The sequence below is a fragment of the Dreissena polymorpha genome, chromosome 1 (genome assembly GCF_020536995.1).
Source record: "Dreissena polymorpha isolate Duluth1 chromosome 1, UMN_Dpol_1.0, whole genome shotgun sequence".
Taxonomy (NCBI): Eukaryota; Metazoa; Mollusca; class Bivalvia; order Myida; family Dreissenidae; genus Dreissena; species Dreissena polymorpha.
Genome location: NC_068355.1, coordinates 150,690,180 through 150,711,596, shown reverse-complemented (window position 1 = coordinate 150,711,596; position 21,417 = coordinate 150,690,180). Strand labels below are relative to the sequence as shown.

Sequence of the window (21,417 nt, the reverse complement as noted above, 5' to 3'; positions counted from 1 at the left end):
CTATGCTAACATTAAAAAGATTTTTTTCAATATACAAAGCGCCATAACTTCCTTATTAACAGATGGTGTACAATCCCATTTGGTGTGCATCATCCTCTTATCCATATTTATACTCATACCAGATCAGTATATCATGGTTAACAGACTATGACCTTAGAGTGCAACATTTACTAGCTAAAATGGTTGGATTTACAAAGGTGTAAATAATAATTAAATACTTCAGTCTACCTGAATCTTTACTTGAGTAGACCAAAGGTTCTCTCTATGCACAATCGACCTTGCCTATGCCGTCTATTATACAGGTGTTCTTGCTCATTACGGGGGGCAGGGATGGGTGTAAGCAGATACCTCTTGAGAGCATACCCACTGTTCCCAAGAAGTATCATCCCATTATGGTTATCAAGGTAGTCCTGTGAATAATTTGGTAAAAAAAATCATCCCATGAATATAGAGAGACATAAATACCGAGAAACATACAAGGAAACAGTCCAAACAGCTTCTTATGGACAAAGTATGACTGAAATACAGAAAATGCATAAACAATGTCTGTCTGACTAAGGCAGCCTGCAGGGATGGAAATTAGTGGTTGCGTGTGAGCCCAGGGCCAGTACATGTTGGCCTGGGCAACTCAAATTCAAAAGTTGGTAGTCCGGCTCAGTGTTCAGTGCAATTAAACATTTAATGAAATTGGCGACTGTTAGTTAATCATTAGTTTTATAAAATTCAATTATCAAAGCAAATGAAATGATTTTACTCTGACTTATATAAGGACATAATACAGTCAGACATATAAACATATAAACACAGAAAGTTGGTCAATTAAACAATGCTGTTGTTGAGTTATCTTTTAATTATGTGTATTTTAAAGAGTCTAATTGTAGACACATGACACTACATGTACACTGTATTGGGCTCGTTACTCTTTATCTGGGCAACAAAAACACTAAATATGGTTGCCCATGTGGGCATCAAACTGTAAACTGTTAGTTTCTATCCCTACCTGCCAGGGATAATCACTCAAAAGAGAAGTTTATTCATACATATTAATTGGCTTTGAAAAGAAATTAATCATAATACCATCATGTACAATATATTAATTACTACTCACTGGCATTTGTGAACAAATCTTTTTTAAGTGAAAATTTCTTCATAGTTTTTACCTTCAACCGGGAATTTTCAAATATTGCAGAATCATGGGTGGAACCCGGCCACCGAGCAACAACATCCAGGAATCTGTTAAATTGCGAAAACAATAATAACGAGAGCTACATGTACCATGAATTTATATATTCAATGAACAAATGATTTTCAAATGTTCATGCTAGAAGGCAAAATATAATTGTAATCAAGCAAAATCAGATATTATTGGCCGTAAATTAACTGACATTGGTAATTACACAGTCAATATGATTGTGATTTTTCATGTTTAACACACCGAAATGAAACGAAGTGACACAAGTCAGAAAATGTCCAGTAACCTTATTTATTTTATGCTTTCCAGTGATTTATAGAGAAATATCAGTGAAATAAAAGTGATATGACACTGTTTCAAACAGTGAAAAATAACAATGAAAAATATCGATACTGAGTACCGCTTTTATTTATATTTAGCAACTGAATATTATAAAATGGTATGAAGGCGGGGACATCTTATGCCTCTGAAATATTTAAGGGATATAAACTTGCATTGATTAAATAGTTATTTTAACTTGATAACCTTGTCAGTTCATTTGAAATTAGGATTTTCAATGCCCTTGTCCATTTAAGAAAATGAAACCTTACAAAATAACTTACTTCAGGTCTGGTGAGGAGACCGCCTGACAATTAAGGGCATGAAACCCTTTCCTGCACACGTACACCTCTTCACTCTCTGTTGGTGCCACTATTGGTACCAAAGTGCCATCAATAGCACCCACAATATTCGGCAGCGAGCACTTTCTGTAAAATTCGCGTTTCGTCTGGAGCAAGCTCTGAGGCTGCGTGGGAAATCTGGAATTGTAAAATTTTAAGACTTGTTTAATACAATTAAAATATGTATTTGAAAATAAAAAGTAATCAAAATGAATTTTTGAAAATTAAAATTTATTCAATACAATTATATAATTGTCTTTAATAACAATGTGGCAATATCAAGCATAAGCTTCCTGCAAAATTACCTTTAGAGCATTATATAGAGGATATTTGTTGGATTCGGTGGATTATCGATTTTAATTCACGAGTGATTATAGAAAATTATACTTTCACGAGTGGCGCAGCCACAAGTGAAAAAATATATTTTCTATGATCACGAGTGAATTAAAATCGATATAGCACCGAAACCAACTAATTTTCTTTTTATTTTATGCTTTTTGTCACCGTTTATATACATTGTTAAAGAGTTTAACTAAAGAATTTCGCTGGGATCATGACGTCATTTCGTAAAAATCTGATGTCATTTCACGGTTAACATTGAAAATTATCGATAATTTTCACTGATAATTTTCATTGTTTGAAACAGTGAAATTATCAGTTTTAATTCACTGATATTTCTCTATAAACCACCGGAAAGCATAAAATAAATTGTATTATAACATTGCTGAAAAATGACAAAGACAATTATTAACAGTGATGTGCTACCTTATACATTGAATTTAATGCCATTTTAGCAGTAATTTACCCCGTAGTAAAGGAGCTTTAGAAAAAAGTAATTAAAAGTAACATCGCGTAATATCCTCATCTAACTACCACATGCAATTATTACAGTCTAGCTTACATGTAGCTCACTTAATACTACTAAGTACAACTATTAACAATATTATTATAATATTATAGTATAAGATTTACATACAGAACATATACTATCAATTATTTTGAATTAAATTAACTGTAATCAACATAAAAACGAAAGTTTGTCAGACACATCATTCAATGAGGTGCAAGATTTGACAAGCATTTTCACAATCTGACAGACATTATCAAGGCAAACTTTAATTTGTATTTATTTTCACATTCCTGCATCCATTGTCTGAAAACGGCAAAATTCATGCCATACATATGTTGTCAGAGTTATAAAACATATATAGGGCAAATAGACATAGATTGATGTTACAGAACATATACTATCAATTATTTTGAATTAAATTAACTGTAATCAACATAAAAACGAGTTTGTCAGACACATCATTCAATGAGGTGCAAGATTTGACAAGCATTTTCACAATCTGACAGACATTATCAAGGCACACTTTAATTTGTATTTATTTTCACATTCCTTGTCATCCATTGTCTGAAAGCGGCAAAATTCATGCCATACATATGTTGTCAGGGTTATAAAACATATATAGGGCAATCAGACATAGATTGATGTACATGTTGTAGTTAATTAAACAATCAAACAAGTATAATGTAAATCACCAAATAGCAATTAAACTCTATTTCTTACCTTATATTGTCAATATTTGCATTTATACTATTGACAACTTGGCCAATTACTCTGCAAACTGTGCTTCTGCTTACACCATGAGTGTCTGCGACGGGAGCCAGACAACTCGCCCCAAAGCCAACTCGCCCCAGGACAAGTCGCCCCGAAAATCTGGACAAGTCGCCCCAAATGTATTGGACAACTCGCCCCAATCGAAAGACAACTCGCCCCAATTTTGTTTCTTATATATAGTATTATAGAAATTTTGTTCATATAAAATTTGTTAAGTTTAATGTATTAATATGCGTGATTATTGTTTTTAGTAAATGTAGTTGTATGATGTTTTTTTTTCATTTCATATTGTAAAACTTTGTAATTCAATAATTGTTTACATAACGGATTGCTTTTAATAATAAATTGTTATTAGCTTTTTTATGATTGTGTTTATTAAAATAAGCCCCATTTAGTTCGTCTTGTTTTGAAAACGTGTGAAATGTTAAACGTTTATTTTTACGGCATGCTTTCATTTTCTGTTCAAAGATTGTTTAATGAGACATTTTGTATGATAGTTTGGTTTAATTAAAGAATAATGGAATGTCTTTGTGTTAGTTATGTTTTGAAAACGTGTGAATTGACGAAAATTAATTAAGCCGGCATGCTTTCATTGTCTGGTCAAAGATTTATTAATAAGACAAACGGTATGACAGTTTGGCGTGATTAAAGAATAAATAAGGTAACACGCTTAACCAGACAACAATGCTGTTTGCAAAGTAATTATAAGGGCTGACTATATATAAAGAGGGTATCTGAATGAGCCCAAAGTATGTGTTTTGTTTGTGTCGGACAATACTATTTGTGACTTGGAATACGATTGCTATATAGTTGTGTGGGTTTCAGTGCATCTGCCATGTGTTCAAACATATATGTGCTTATTTGATGTCGGATACAATAATTTTCTAGTGTTAGTTAGTTTTGTGTTTGTGTTTCTGCAATGGCAGAAGTGGCAAAGTGTATACATTGTGGAAAGACAGTTGGGCAGAGGCAACGTGCTGTTTCTTGCGATGCCTGCGAGCGATGGCAACACATAGGCTGTGATACTGGTAAGTAAACTTATAATATAATTATTTGTAGTGTCTTACATTTTTTTAGGTTAGGCAGCTTTTGTTTCCCCATAAATAATGAATCTAAATTGTTGGATACTTGCATATTATCGGGTAATCAACCAATGTCCGTTAATCCGTTGACACATAACAGATGTGTTTTACGACCTGATAACGATCATAAAACCTTTCAGATAAATGTCAGAAGTCACTGGACCGTTATCTTAGCGTTATTTGGGTGATGTATACCGCTTTAAACTATTGCTCATGGTGTAATATTGAATGTGTTTACAGTTTTTTTTACTTGTCAGTACAAATATATTTTAAACGTTTGTATAACGTTTGTATAAATCCTTAGTATTGAACATTACTATCTGCTGAAATGATTGAATATTATGATAAAATGTGCATTTTATATTTATGATAAGAATTTACATTAACCTTTTATTTAATATCCTTCATGTATATACATAAGTCGCTTATTTTGAAAATAATTACTTTGTCAAAAAAGGCGTGAAAACTCGACACTAAATAAAGAAATATCATATTATCAAATAAGACGAATACTACCACCAATAATGTTTATTAATATTTTTTTCATAATTGATTGAGTTATTGTAAATATCGTACTCTATGTTGGCCTCTTCTTATTGAAAATGCGTGTATACCTAGTGTCATGCGAATATGGATCTTATTTCTTAATATCCACCTTCACACTTTTTAAAGATACTGTGTACGTGCTTGAATTAAATCTTTTTCTGTATTCAAATGTTCTAATAAAGTATAAATTTCAGATTTGGCACGAATCTTTGTATATTGATAGATCTTCTATTAACCCCGGTAGTGTTTAGTACCCATTAGTGTCAATTAGTGTAAATTATAACATCAACCAATATGTGTCATAAATAGGGCGTACCCGAGATACAAACATGAACCGATGTTGTCTACACTTTACCTTTAATTGAGAATTACAGACGTGTTAATCAATAAGTGTTTTCTATCAATTACTGTAATAGATAACATCAAACAGTAGGTGTCAGAAACGCGAGTCTTACACCCATATTGGCATTTTAAAATATACTTTTGACTGCTTAACTCTAATAACATGTATAACATATAAATAAATATGTGTCATTTAAAGATACGTTTACACATGTGTATAATTGTTATTTAATTCGGTTCCTAATTTGATTCTTTAATTAGTCGACGTTCCTATATAAGGCGTGAAAACTGTTTTTAATTAGTTGCGGCATCGATTTTATGAAATTAAATGACGGCAGCCGTCAAAGGTTGTTCTCTGAAATTGAGTTACACAAATAATTTAATTATCTTTTAGACAATTGATAAATAGATAAATAGATTTATACAAGCAATATATCAGTTCACTGAAAATGGCCGTGTCTTTAACTGTTGGGGAAGAATTCTCCTCTTATGGTGCATAAAAAGGCATAATTGAACAGTACTAGCGTTCAAATTGTGTACAGTTTTACAGGAGTTAGAAACTAGAATTTGTACTTTACTAAAGATCTTAAAACTAGATGCGTTTGCATTACGATCTGTCTCTGACAAATGTATGATTCTGTAAATAATGTGAGTCGCGTTCTGAGAAAACTGGGCTAAATGCACGTGCGTAAAGTGTCGTACCAGATAAGCCTAAGCTGTCCGCACATGCTAATCAGCGACGACACTTTCCGCTTTTATGGTATCCCTGATTAGCCTGTGCGGACTGTACAGGCTAATCTGGGATGGCACTTTACGCACGTGCATTAAGCCCAGTTTTCTCAAAACGCGGCTCATGTATTATTTCTTTAAAGTGTCATCCCATATTGTCGTTGAATGTTCATACTATGAATTTGTTATTAAATCATAGGTACAAAGCAGCAACAAGAGGCGAAAGAGAAATTCACTTTCTATGTGCAGAATGTTGCAGAAGCATTCCCACTATTCATAGTGTGTCTGAGGACGAAAGGGTATCACATGTTGACCCAGATTTAACACAGGTATTCGCTCATAACAAATGCTTTCCGTTTTCTGAATTTCAGTTATTTTTGTTAATATTGTATCACAAAGATTACTCAATCTTTCTGTTTATGTTGTTTGAACACATAAATGTTTCTCCTTTAGTTAGTTAGTAGAACCTGATAGTGCGTTTAGATAGTGTGTTTGTAATGTTTTACCATTATTATATTTTTTAAATGTTTGATAATATTCATCATTTACGGACAAAATGCCTGCCTGAAAGTTGCTAGATTGAATTGAAATAAATTATTGCACATTTGTTGTTTTTTTTTCTTCTGATTGTTAGAAATGTTTCAACCATTGTGTTTAAAAGCTTGTTTCTGTGTGAAAGTTTGTGTTTAATTATTACGGATGTTTGAAATGTTTGATAATATTCATCATGGCTCATTACAACCTGTGTTTGTAATGTTTGAAAAGTATTAAAGATGTTGGAAATGTTTGATAATATTTTGTGAAAGTTTGTGTTAATTATTACGGATGTTTGAAATGTTTGATATTATTCATCAAGACTCATTACAAACTGTGTTTTGAAATTATTTTTAAAATGAGTTAATAAATGGAAATGTTTGATAATATTTTGAATTGTCTTTTCATTCATAAATCTGTGTTATTTATTTCATTTAATATCCTAAAATTGATGCTTTGTATGTTTTCAATAAAAACAAATGTTAGTATCGTGAGTCTGTAATTGTTATAAATTATGAATATGATACATTTCTATTATTATTTTTTTCCCCATGTATTATTCGTTTTGTGTATTCAGCATTCCTTTTTAAGTCTTTAAGTCAAAAATGTTATTTAATACATTTTTTTCACAGAGAGTATTATATATATGACAAAATATTTCGTTGCACGCTGTCATTTAATTTGGGGCGAGTTGTCTTTCGATTGGGGCGAGTTGTCCAATACATTTGGGGCGACTTGTCCAGATTTTCGGGGCGACTTGTCCTGGGGCGAGTTGGCTTTGGGGCGAGTTGTCTGGTAACCTCTGCGACTTTACTGTAAAAAGCCCGTTTGGCTAAGTATCTCAGACTCAACAGCAGCTGAAATTGTAAACAATATTGCCAAAGACACATCATGAAGAAAATTAAAAAAAAACAACAACAAAAGAATGAGTCATCATGCAGAATTAGTAAGTACTGATAGAATACACAGTGTCGAAACCAATATATGTGTTTCTGGGAAAAACATGTCAGGTTTTTTTTGTTTTGGTACTGAACAGTTTTCGTCGACCAACAGTTTTAATTTATATACTTAAGTAATTTCAATTTGATAACTGTTTGCATCACAGGGTCCAGTAAAAAAAAAAAAAAAAAAATTGTTTATGTAAGGAAGTTGTTACCGGATGTTCATACATGTACAACATACGAAATTTGGGTCAGGTTATTCACTACTATAAAAGGAAACAGATTGATTCATAAATTTCCGAGCAAAAACTTGCCTGTGTGTCAGGAGGTATGGAGTGTCCTCCCTGAGTCCCGCGGGATAAATCCTGCCCAACTATTTCAATCAATTCTTGGGCCGTAGCGCGGTCAACCCGATACCTTGACACAAAATCCATGTCTCGAACATTCACGAATTGAATGCAAGGACGGACTTGTCTTACATTTCGCCGATTCCGTCGCTGTAAGCGTACATAAGCTTCAATTTCGGCCATTTTACTACCGTCTGCACCACCTCACTGGCAGCTGCCAGGGATAACACAAAGCCAAGGCTTAAAACTTGTATATGAAACGTGCATGGAGACCCTGGTAGAATGAAATAAAAACAGTCTAAAAAACTTCGCTATCACTCTCGCTAGAACTTGAATCATCAATACGAATTGCAGAAGCGTCAGACAGGTACTTTCCCCAATCTCGAACCCCTAAACTTTCCTTTTGCTGATATCTACCGGCAGACAAGAACCAGACTACGGCTGCAATGTGTGAACACATTCCAACCACTCGCGATCCAGTCTTGCATTGGCAGTACCACGATTCGACCATATCCTCACTGTGACGTATCCACAGCATGTACCTTCTGCTAGATGTATAACGACTTTGCAATTTTGCAGAAATCAAACTTTGCTCGTGAACATGCACTTTAATGTCACAATTTCCAGTTGTATGCTCTTGCATGTAGCTGGAACTCAAACGCAATTGGTAAACACCAAGTGTTAGTTCACTTAGCTGTTCATCACTTAAACGCGGAAATCCCTGTACTTCACAATCTTCAATAGGCCGCCAAATTGTCTTTTTCCTAGCAAGACCTTTCTCTTCTACTAACATTTTCAGCTCGTTTTCTTTTTCATTTTGTTGCAGCATCTTTTGGGCGATCAATTCATCTTGTTCGACTTGGTCTGGGGAACTTAGAGGGGGGAAGTATTTGTTTGAGATGGCGCAAACAATTCTAACAAAGTCACCAATAAATGGCAGCTGGCTATTTGGCATCACATGATCTAAATATTTGAATCTCTTGATTCTAGCGTTTGCCGATTCGACCACCCATCTGATCTGTGAAATAATAATGAGAGATTATTATAAAAATGGCAATCTATGCGTTTTGCAAGTTTGGGTTCGTGACTTGTCGGGATTGTAAGGTTTATCAAAAGAAAATCATAAATAAAGAAAACGACTTATCATTATACACATTAAACCTTGAACTATCACAAAATGTGATTAATACTCATTTATGGTGTCTTGTAAGGCAATCCATTTTAAAATGATTCCAACAAACAAAATGTCAGGCGGATGCACGATATTGAATTGTATATAAGTATGACATTTTATTGGATTCTGTTGACGCCTCACTTAGATATACAAAAACAAAAGTGTGTCTACAGATGACGGATATGCAGACAGACAGACATACAGACGAACATATATAAATCCAAATAAGCCCCATGTCCTCCGCATTTGAGCATATTTTGTATAGAAATCTTTGCGACCAATTGCTAATTTTGTGCACAATATATCCTTTTGTAAATTGTTTTGAAACATCTCCTACAGATGTGTTAAAACATGAAATGGGGATTGATAAAGGTTAACCATGTTTGATTGTTAAGAAATTACGGGCTTTCCGGCAAGAGTAATTTACAAATTAATATAACCTGTAAGTGTAATACTTACTTTCGTTACTAGTCGACTCGCGTTGGCTTCTCCCGTAGTCAATTGTTTTTCTCCTTTCTGCATAATGGCTGGCATTTCAGCATTAATGCCGAGGTCCTTTAACAGGGGTAACGCATCTCGGAACCCTCGGTCTACAACAAATACATCCCCTTCTCTCAAAAGCCCCCTAATATCATCTATGTTTGTCTTCAACATGTGATTTAATATTGCTGCGTCATTGTTCTTGCCGTCTGACATGTACGGGCCTACTATTGTCAGAAAATGAATTGCTTGCAAAATGTACCTAGTAAACATTTCAAAGAAATAGCAGAAAATCTCAGTTAACATTAAATACTCACTGTTTGGATTTTCTCCCTTGAAAAAGGATATTATCGTTTGATCAAAGATCTTTAAATATTGATCTACGTGTTTATAAATAGATCTTTGTTTGCACCGATATTGGAAAACACATTAAACTCTATTTACACACGCATAAGACGACATATTCCATTATCAAATTAATGTATTTACGTTATCTGAACGTGTTCAGGAATGTTTCATATTTACTTTTATGTGTTTCCAATAACTCAATTTTTATAAATGTCCGGTAAACACATGTACTTCTGTACAGTGGAAAATTACCTCCCTTTAATGACCCCAAATACGGCCCTCGTACAAATGCATGCGCATATCAAACATTGTTTTGTTTGCTCTTGCTTGTAAATGAAGAACCCAGAATGTATCAGTAATTTAAAAAAAAATATTTCGTATTATTAAGAAAGTTATTAAACAAAGCTCTGTATGACGTCCGAGCACTACTCGTTAACCAGTATATATCCACTTTAACAGTGATTTCGTTCGTGATCGCTCGAATGGATTATAACATAGATACAGTAAGCCATAATTATGGACCATGAAATGGGTAAACCATCATTTTTTTAATAGAAAAAATAATTGTCTATCTAAATGCCAACTTATTCAAGATATCGGGTATATCCGACTATTGGAAAACGCGTCGTCTGCACTTTGTTTACATTGGATAATGACGCTATTCGTACCCAGTTATTTTCGAATGGCGCGTACACAAAATCGTTTCTCATGGCTTCTTTTTTTAACACCAACATTGATAAGATCATTATTTTGCCATTTCAGACTTAAAACCTCTAATAAATTTCGGTAATAAGTGGTATTTTAAGCAGTATTTTTTAATATAGGGTTAAAAAGATAGGTTCAATCAAGCATGGTGGGTTCTCGGAGATCAGCACTGGTTACACATTCAGCAATGGTTACACATTCTTTTTAAAGTTAGATATGAGCGCACAATAACACCGTCACAAAAATATATCATATTACACGGACTCTAGATTGATAACAAGGGCTTTTCTACGGTGGCATAGAGGTGACAGTCACTCCTCTTTTTAGCTCTACTGGTCGAAGGCCTGAATAGCTTATGTCATGGCGTGGTTTCTGTCGTCCGTCCGTCCGTGCGTGCGTGCGTTAGACTTTTTCTTGTTTACGCAATAAATTCCACATTTTTCATCTGATTCTTTTCAAACTTGTTCAGTGTCTTTATATTAATGAGGTCTCGAACCCTATTGAAAATGGGTTACATCAGAGTAAAAAGTCCAGAATTATCTCCCATTGAATTTGAGAAAATTGTGAAATAAGGCTTGTTTACGCAATTAAGTCAACAGTTTTCATCCAATCATTTCCCAACTTGCACAGTGTCTTTATCTGAATGATGAGTCAAACCCTATTGAAAATGAGCAATATCGGAGTTATAAGTCCAGAATTATCTCCCCTTGAATTTTAGAAAAAAATGAAAATTCAGTTTTTTATGTGATAAAGTCCATAATTTTCATCCAATTCTTGGCAAACTTGCATAGTGTCTTTGTATCATTGAGGACTCAAACCCTTTTTTTAAAAGAGCAATATCGAGGCAATAAGTAAAGAGTGACTTCCCCTTGAATATGAGAAAATTTTGAAATCCCGCTGGTTTACGCAATTAATTCCACAGTTTTCATCCAATTATTTCCAAATTTGCACAGTATCATTATATCAATGAGGACTTGAACCCTATTGAATATGAGCAGTATCGGAGAATACTGATTGATTGGCTGCCTTACTCGTGGCCACGAGTTATCTAAATCGAGATCTCGAGATAGCAAAAATTCTCTCCTCTTTTGTTGATGCTTACTTCCCTTTGTATAAATATCACCATGAACGACCATATGGAACAATTCGATTGGCTGACTAACTCGTAGCCACGAGTAAGCTAAGTCGGGATCTCGAGATCTCGAAATTTTCACCAGTTTAATGCACGCTTCCTTTATTTACTGCACCGCTCTATTTTTAATTGCACTCCTCTTTTATTTAGTTTTGCACTCCTCTTTTTTTCTATCTCGTGGCCACGACATAGCTAACTCGTGGCCACGAGTTACCAAGTAGTGAATACGAGATAGAAAAAAGAGTAGTGAAATTTAAAAAAAGATGAGTGAATGTCACATCTATGCCACCGGCATTATCGGCATATGGAAGTTTATTTAGATCATAACGCATACAAAATTCTTCGCACTGTGCTAGTCGTCTTAAACGGATATGGTTGGAATAATTTAAAGAATTTAAATAACTTAAATGCAATAACAGAAAATATTGTGAGGTATGTTATACTTGCATAACTTATATATCATTAGAGTTTTAGTACGTTAGTTTAATATGACAAGATTTGAATAAGTTGTATGTCGTTTAGTTTAGATATTTGTTCCTTTTCGAGTGCGATCAGATTTCACGAGTTATTTACTTTTTTTCACAAAAACAATATCATTGTAAATGTGATTAATAATGATTATATACCGTTATGAACCTTAACAAATAATCACATACTATATTACTGATCTTTGTAACATTATAATTTATAAACATATTTTTCGGATCGATCTTTTCTTTGTGAAGCGTCCGTACAAATCGAAAAAAAAGTTGTTTATTGTCGGTATGAAATAACATGTAAATAACATGTTCAACTTATATATGAGATGTCTTCCTCGCCACCCAATGATATCAGTTCGCGTGGGCAACGTACCGGGACGCATGCTAACGCCGCCAGTCTGGCAAATACTTCCGAAACACGTGAGTAAATAAAATTTGATACACGTGTTCAAATTCATATATGCATGTGCAATATTGCACACAAACAAATATTTACAAGAAATTAGACTCACTGTTTGATATGAAAAATATATAGCATCAACCTAAACCACTTTTGAGAGATTTGTGTTACTATTTGCTATTGATAATATAATAATACCATAACTTGATTTTTAAGGTAGCGCTCCCGTAATGGGCACCTTTCCAAAAATAATCTAATGTATTATTTTAATCAGCATCATTTCACTGAACTACTTGCAAATTTAGAGTTAGGTTTTCCTTCCTAAAAAAAATATACTGAATTTTTCAAAACCACCCCCACGCTCGGCTTTTGTCCAGTTTATTTGCACCCCTGGGTATATGAAAGTTCCATAATTCATCCAGATTTCCGAAAATGGACATCAGTTGGTGTGTACAGATGCAGTAAAGGTGTTTAAAATTTAAATAAGATGAAATACGTATTCTTTTACATACATTTAGTTTTTATAACTTGTTATGTATGGAAGAGCGCCATGAAATGTTAGTGGTATCTGCCAACACGGAGCGTATATTGACTCATCTAGAGTCCGTGCTTCCAAGTAGAAATTAGGTTGGTTAAAAACAAAGTGTCATCCAATTCCAATTAGTGTCATTTAAGTTATATCTTGAACTAAGTTTTTATAGATACACTATATACAGCAAAGATAGCAAGAAATAGACAGATTTACCGTTTACTTTAAAAAATAAATAAAAATGCAACATGCATGATTCGTATTTTCAGCAGTAAATCATCCAATCTAGCCATTACGTTGTTTTAATTTAAAAATTGAAGAATGTGAATAACAATTGCAACATATTTAACAATAAACATAGCTTATATGCTATATTAAATCAAATTACGTTAGAAAAGAAATAAAACGCGTCGCAAAAAGTATCCGTTGTCACAGGATTCGAACCTGCGCGCGAAGATTCCAAAAGGTTTCTAGTCTATCGGCCACGGCAATTTCATATAATTGTCCGCTTAAATTACATATCTATATTTCTAACACGGCACGTGCCAAATTTCATATAAACAAAGAAGAAAATCGTCCATGGGTTATTCTGCAACAAATTATGGGCGGAGCTTGTACACTGAAAGCACGCGCTGTAGCTAAACAAAACATGCCTATACATTTTCCACCAGCGTAATAATCCGGTATTTTATGAATGAAAGTCACGTGACAAAGTACTACGCTATGAACGGAAATGCGTAAAATTGACCCAATTTCCCACGGTGTTTGTCTGCTGCTTCGATACTAAAATGGCTGAAGTTCGAATCGGGGCAGTGTGCTCTTATCGACGTTGAATTAACACTATTTGTAATTTGTTCTGTATCAGAACAAATTACAGTATCGTCAGTTTATTCCAATTTATTGTCACATATACAGTGTTGTTTTCTTGTAGATGTAACACTCTTGCGTTAATTTAAAGTGTACAATGAAAACATGTTAGTTTACGCAAGTTGTTGTTGTTCTTATTTAACCAAACGTGAGAAATGAAATGGGTTTTTTCCATCCAGTTTGGCTGTTATTGAGGGCGGAGATCTGATCGACAGAACAGCCGAAAGCTATTTTTTATGGGCGGAGCTTAAATAAAATAGTATGCAAGAAAAATAAGATACATTCTATAAATCTTTAGTAAAAATCATGTTAGAATCGAAATAATTCGTGTACGTTATAGTTTGTTGTCGAATAACCCACGGCCATTGTGTCACACCGGTCTTACTGTAGTAGCAGTAGTAGTAGTAGTAGTAGTAGTAGTAGTAGTAGCGGTAGTGGTAGTGAAACTGGTAGTAGTGGTAGTGGTAGTGGTAGTGGGACTGGTGGTAGTGGTAGTAGTAGTTGTAGTAGTAGCAGAATAAGGAGTAGTAATAGTAGCAGAAGCAGTGTAGTAGCAGTTGCAGCACCACCAACAGTAGCAGTAGTAGTAGTTGTTGAAGTAGTAGTAGTAGCTGCAGTAGAAGCAGCAGCAGCAGTAGCAGCAGTAGCGGCAGTAGCAGCAGCAGTAGCAGTATAAGTAGTTGTGGTAGTAGTGGTAGTAGCTGCAGTAGAAGCAGTAACAGCAGCATCAGTAGCAGCAGTAGCAGCAGCAGCAGTAGCAGCAGTATCAGCAGTAGCAGCTGTAGCAGGAGTAACAGCAGTAGCAGCAGTAGCAGTAGTTGCAGTAGTAGCAGTAGTAGCACAAGTAGCGGAAGTAGTAGTAGTAGTAGCAGTACTAGTAGTAGCAGTAGTAGTAGTAGTCAGGGGTTCCGCTGTCGATCGCCATTGGCGCCAAATGGCGCTAAATTTTTAAATGTGGCTTCGATTTTTTAAAAGTGGCGAATTTCAAAAAATCGGTAAAATCCTATCCGAAAATGTACTGCGACTCGAAAGCACGCGACCGAGCATTAGCGGCCAGCGTCTGTCAGTTGTAAATATTGATTTACGACGATGTAAGCGACCTACAGTGCAGAGTGCATTAGAGGTTACGCATGCGCAATTAATTTCCTTCTATATTACATATAAAATAGTTGAAGTTCGATATCAATTTTTACCATGATCAAGCGCATACCCACTATATCATCATACATCATTGGAAAGATTAATGCATATACTTTTGAAAAAAATGCATGTCATTAAATTCTATACGCGCAAACTCAAAATATTTACCTTAGAATAGGCAAACCGGTTTTGACAGCTGTGCAGACAACCATTTTGGGCTCAAATAGTATGACCTACTTTCGAAGCCGGGAACCATCAACACAAAAAGTAGAGCACAAAAATGGCTTATTTTCTTATTGCTTACAAATATACCTTCAAGTTGATACCAAAACCAACCATTTGCAATGTATTTTACAAATCCTAGGCAGCATGCACTCAACAATGTGTGCTAAGTATCAAACTGACTGCATGTAACCCTAAAAACAGGAGTTCCGGTTTGGGGTTATGTGACCTTTAAGAGAACCCAACCCCTTCAAATTTAAATTAAAGGCACTTTTCCCACAGGTATAATCTGTTTTGAGAAAGATCACAAAGTTCCGGTACAATGACACACAGATTAATTCATAAAAGTTGCCGTTGAAAGCGCCATGCGTAACAGCGTTTCGCGTCAAGAATTAAGGTAGAAAAGCCAAACTCGGTTACATCATACATGCAGCACTTAGACTCCATACAAGGCATGTCTTTCGATTCTAATAGGCAAAGCTTATCTTACATATGGCTTAATAAGTGAAAAAAAATCATCAATGGCAATATTTGTGCATCAAAGCAGGTTTTGAACTGGATTCGAACAAACTTTTTATATTTTTTTTGCACATTTTAGGTAAAATCCATGTAGAAGCAGCAATGCTGATGTCATTTGACCCAACAAAAGGGCTCGCTTGCATGGAAAAACAACACACTTGGCTTCCTGACTAAAAAAAGTCATCGTCAGACATGAGCTTTAAGTCTTTTGTCACACCTGGACCTATGATTCCTCGGCTCGAGTTCCGTCTAGGGCAGGCTCCGGAAAGTGTCAGTCTGGCCCGGGTGCTCAATTCCGTGTAATCTGAGAAAACAAAAAAGGTTTTTTGTGCGCATTTGCCCATTACGGTGCCAACTAATGTAAGTTAGATACAATTAGAGTAAGCTTTCAATAGTCTTTCTCGCTTTATTTGCTGCAAATGGTTAATTCACCACGCCGGCATCACATTGTCGGGCACACCGGCAAAGTTATCGCCACAAAGTTTGGTTTCAGAGCTGCAGTCAATGTAAAACACACAAATTTCCTAATTTTGGTGACAAAAGTGTGCCAGGATATCAAAGAAATCATTTTACAATAGATTTAATTGAAAATAACGGCGTACTAACCTGCAAAGACACCGATCCTCTCGACACGACTGGGCGAGTGTTGAGGGCCGTCTCCGAATCAGTCACACTGTACAGTTTTTGATGGCCTGTCACTTCAGCCGGACTTGTAAACCAATTGGACGACAGTTCAGGCAGAGCTATAGACCCATTTCGACACCGCCTACAAATGCACACTTAGGTTTACGCATAATATTAAGGTCACTTAAATACAGATTCCCTGGTGTTTTTCATGCAGGGTCTATCGCAACAACATTCTTCCAGGAAAGAAAGCATAATATTATTATCATTTTTGTGTTTTCAGCTGAATACTTGATTTTACTTGAACTCAGCGAGATATCCAAACAGGTAAAATAAGGCAAAGTAGTGTTATTCTGAGTAGATCTGCCTGAATGGGTTGAAGGCGAAGGCGGATAGAAGTGTAGGTCCAAAATTGGCGGGCATTTTTAACAGAAAAAGGCTCAAAAAGTAAACAATAATAATAAATACAGATGAAATAAAGACATGCATTAGGTTCATTATTGAGATTGATGCAAATTAATGTCAAAATGGCACTGAAAAACAATACCGGGTGTTTAAGTAGTCTTAGAATATGTCTCCGGAACAGGTTTCGGTGTGATTTTCCAGCATTTACCCCCCTTATGACCCCAAGTGCAACAGCCCAATTGCAAACAGCCCTTATTTGGGTCAAAATGACATCTGGCAGTTATGTTTTGCAATACAGAGAGTTTTTGATGGTCAAATGTCAAAATTCTGGCAGACGACTAACTTGGTCGGATGTGCTTAAAGGTTACGCATGCGCAGTTAATTTCCTTCTATATTACATATAAAATAGTTGAAGTTCGATATCAATTTTTACCATGATCAAGCGCATACCCACTATATCATCATACATCATTGGAAAGATTAATGCATATACTTTTGAAAAAAATGCATGTCATTAAATTCTATACGCGCAAACTCAAAATATTTACCTTAGAATAGGCAAACCGGTTTTGACAGCTGTGCAGACAACCATTTTGGGCTCAAATAGTATGACCTACTTTCGAAGCCGGGAACCATCAACACAAAAAGTAGAGCACAAAAATGGCTTATTTTCTTATTGCTTACAAATATACCTTCAAGTTGATACCAAAACCAACCATTTGCAATGTATTTTACAAATCCTAGGCAGCATGCACTCAACAATGTGTGCTAAGTATCAAACTGACTGCATGTAACCCTAAAAACAGGAGTTCCGGTTTGGGGTTATGTGACCTTAGAAATCACCGAAGCGTGTAAGTGTTACAAACGGTGTTTTTCGGCGTAAGCTGTCTTAAGCCAGCTTTTCACCTTAGCCTGACCTTTGTAAGTGTCCAATAAAATTCCAATAAAATTTCCCGCGGCTAGGTACGAATGAATACACTTCATTTATTCCATTGGCTGATTTGAGTATACCACCAGAACATTGGAAACATATCCGCGTCTTTGTAACACTGTTTTACTGTATGAAACAATTTTATATCGAATGAAAAGGCTTAATAGATAGAACAGTTTTACACTCAATTCTCGACATCAATACAGTTTGTGCGTACACCTTTTATTTTCAGAGTATTACCAGCGCAAGAGCGTTTATACTTAAAAGGCTATGTTCTCATATTTAGTACTTACTTCCTTATTCCTGTCAACATGTTAACATGTAAAAGTATAAAGAGCAATGGAAGCGAGGCCTCACTTTAAAGCATTGCATTTCAACCCGCGAGGTATATCGGGTCAATTCGCGGACATTCAGAGTTTATATACAGGTCATCACCGGAGTTGGCGGCCAGTAAAATAATCGTTATATAATAAAGACGCTATCCGTGAACTAGGTGACCTGGAATTTTCTTTAGACCAGAAATATGTTAAATGAAGATATTCAGCAATATAATTATGGTATGTAAATAATAGATTCTTAATGTGTTTTCAACAATACAATGATAAATATTATTGTTGATAAATTTAACAATAATTATTCGTCCATATTGCCTAATGTACTAAAGTGATATTATGAGCATGTAACAGTTTATAGGTGTCTATCGCAACCGTTGATTATTTTTGATGTTTCTACTTCATATACACTTATATTAATTAATGCAGCATCATCATACTAAAACAATATACCAGAAAGAGAAAAATAATGCATTTGAATATCAACCGTACTTTCGTTTGACAACTGATCATGCGTTTACGAGTTGAACCTAAATTTAGTTTTAGTGCAGATTTGTTCATACGACACAAAGACACGAAATTGTTTTACGGATCATTTCAGCTTACAGGACTGGGTGGGTCACGTAAGAATATCGAATATAAAAATATTTTTATAAACAACTGGTAGCAAGGTGAGTTGCAGATAATTAATCAGTAACCACATTTTAACTAACTATTTTGACCTGTTAATTCTTTTCAGCTCAATTCAACAGTGCAAAATGCCCATAATATCACTTTAAGCATTTGCACGATGATAATTGATACTGTTAATAATCGAATCAAATAGCAATGCCCGACAAACCACTAAAACAGGTTTGTTCGAAGAACGCGCCTATAAATACGGATACTTCTCGTGTGGCCGGTTGACTCATATGTTTAAATTTCACTTCCATTCTTCTTTTGGTTTTCTGTTTTGTATCTATAGGTTTATGACCAGCAATATGTTATAATGTAAAATAAGCCGCGAAAACTCCCCGTAACATCCCGTACTGCGTGTGATGCAGCTAAGAACTGCACAGAAAAAGACATTCGCTATCCTTGATCTCATTCATTAAACTATTTACGCCGTATATCTTTTTTAAAGATATTTCTTGTTACTGCTAATGTTAAGTTTTAGTCAAGTCAAGTCAAGTCAACATTTTATTAAAGAAACAGAGGCCTCCGGCCCAAAATACATATCATGCAATGTACAGGAATTGCAAAGTTGTGTGTTAGTGGTATTATTCAGATGTAAATGTTAGCACATGTATCAAGTCCCTTTTCCAGAATTCATAGGAACGAAAACATACACTGCAGATTTTCTACATACATATCATGTAATATATAGAAATTACAAAGTTACGTCATAGTGATAGTATACAGACAATAAGTCTCTAATCTTTTACAGAACTCGTAAGACAGAAAAAATACACCACAGATTTTCTACATAAACACCATGTAACATAAAGAAATTGCAAAGCTATGCCACAGCAATATTGTTCAGATGCAAAAGTTAATACATGTATGTATATCTAGTATTTTCTAGAATTTACAAGATAGAGAACATACATTGCAAATTTTCCACAAACATACCATGTAATATACAGAAATTATCACGTTGTGTCATTGCAATATTGTACAGATGTACATGTTAATACACGTATCTAGTCTTTTCTAGAATTTACAAGATAGAGAATATACATTGCAAATTTTCCACAAACATACCATGTAATATACAGAAATTATCACGTTGTGTCATTGCAATATTGTACAGATGTACATGTTAATACATGTATCTAGTCTTTTCTAGAATTCATAAGATGGAAAACATACACTGCGTATTTTTTACATACATATCATGTAATATACAGAGACTGCAGAATTGTGTCACACTATTATTGTATTGAAGTAAATGTTGATACATGTATCTAGTCTTTTATAGAATTCATAAGATAGAAAATATACACTGCTAATTTTCTAATAGTTTCAAAATCATTCGTTGACAATAAGTCATAGAAGTTATTCAGGTCAGTACCAGAGTTATACCAGTTGAACAGAAACTGATTTCTAATACTTGTATATTTAGTACAATGGAAAAATGCATGATATTCACAATCCACAAATGTCATATTAATATTAATTTGTGAACAAACATTACACACGCGATTCTGGAAAGTAATATTCAGATGTCTGCCAGTTTCAACTTGTAGTTTATGGTTTGAACATCTAAATTTAGCATAGGCTATTTTGTGTTTGGCTGGCATTTCTATTATCAAATATCGCTCAATATTAAGTAGGGTTTTAAAATGACTATAATGGTGACAACGACTTGAGTTACTCACGGTGTCATGCCAGTTTTGAGTAAAACAGTAAATCAATCTATTTCTAAAAACATTGATAAACATATCACAATCACCAATTACTTGTGATATCCACACATATCCAAAACCGTATGTGAAAAGTATAGATTTTACTTTGGTCGCCCAACAAATTCTTCCAACATCATCTATTGATTTAAGCATAATATAACATTGCCTAGGGTATCTATCAGATGTCATAGTCAATAGTTTACACCAGTACCTGATACAATTGGTAAAATAAGTAATACATAATGGGAGTCTTCCACATTCCCCCAAAACCATGCAAGTATTGGTAGTTTTACGAACATGTAATAATTTTTTACAAAACATATTATGGACAAATTCAATAGCTGGGCTGTACTCGTAACCTCATATCTGGGAACCGTTACATAATATTGGCTTTACCATAGTGTCAAATATTTTAAATAAATCCTTTGCAGGAAAAAACCCAAATGGTTTCTGATAATTTCGTATAGCAAATATTGCCTTTTGCGCTTGGGAAGCTAGTTTATCATGGGCTGAGCTCCAGCTTAACTTTGGAGTCAACAATAACCCCATGTACTTGTATACAGGAGTAACGTTAAGTTGTTGTCCGCGGAAGAACCAAGATTCATATCTCCGGAGGGGACCACCATTGCGAAATACAGTAATTTCGGTCTTATCCAGATTAATTTCCATACCAGTATCAGTACAAAACTGATCAACAATGTTAATTTGTTGTTGTAACTTAATGGCGGTCTCGGCACAGTTGGCGACATC

General features: G+C 34.7%; 2 protein-coding genes across 11 annotated transcripts in view; one reads left to right on the top strand and one right to left on the bottom strand.

The window, feature by feature from the left end:
- LOC127855818 (putative nuclease HARBI1) overlaps nt 1-9,901 on the bottom strand; it is a 35,375-nt gene extending 25,474 nt beyond the window's left edge. For 3 of the 8 annotated variants that reach the window (XR_008037770.1, XR_008037771.1, XR_008037769.1), the window contains exons 1-4: nt 3,422-3,513; nt 1,795-1,989; nt 1,161-1,233; nt 229-410 (exon numbers count right to left, since the gene is read on the bottom strand). Coding sequence is in view for 5 of the 8 variants with exons in the window: in XM_052391639.1 (XP_052247599.1) it covers nt 8,292-9,011; nt 9,627-9,863 (957 nt within the window). In the remaining 3 variants the exon portion in view is untranslated. Of the gene's footprint in view, nt 1-228; nt 411-1,160; nt 1,234-1,794; nt 1,990-3,421; nt 3,514-7,514; nt 7,563-7,861; nt 9,012-9,626 lie in introns of those variants that run through there. The other 5 variants (XM_052391654.1, XM_052391665.1, XM_052391676.1 and 2 more) reach the window with 5 other exon arrangements.
- Nucleotides 9,902-10,446: 545 nt separating this feature from the next.
- The window catches only part of LOC127855870 (uncharacterized), a 29,023-nt gene continuing 18,052 nt past the window's right edge, over nt 10,447-21,417 (top strand). For all 3 annotated transcript variants that reach the window (XM_052391777.1, XM_052391772.1, XM_052391764.1), the window contains exons 1-2: nt 10,447-10,498; nt 12,638-12,731. In XM_052391777.1, the coding sequence (XP_052247737.1) occupies nt 10,478-10,498; nt 12,638-12,731 (115 nt within the window). In that variant the 5' untranslated portion in view covers nt 10,447-10,477. The remainder of the gene's footprint in view (nt 10,499-12,637; nt 12,732-21,417) is intronic.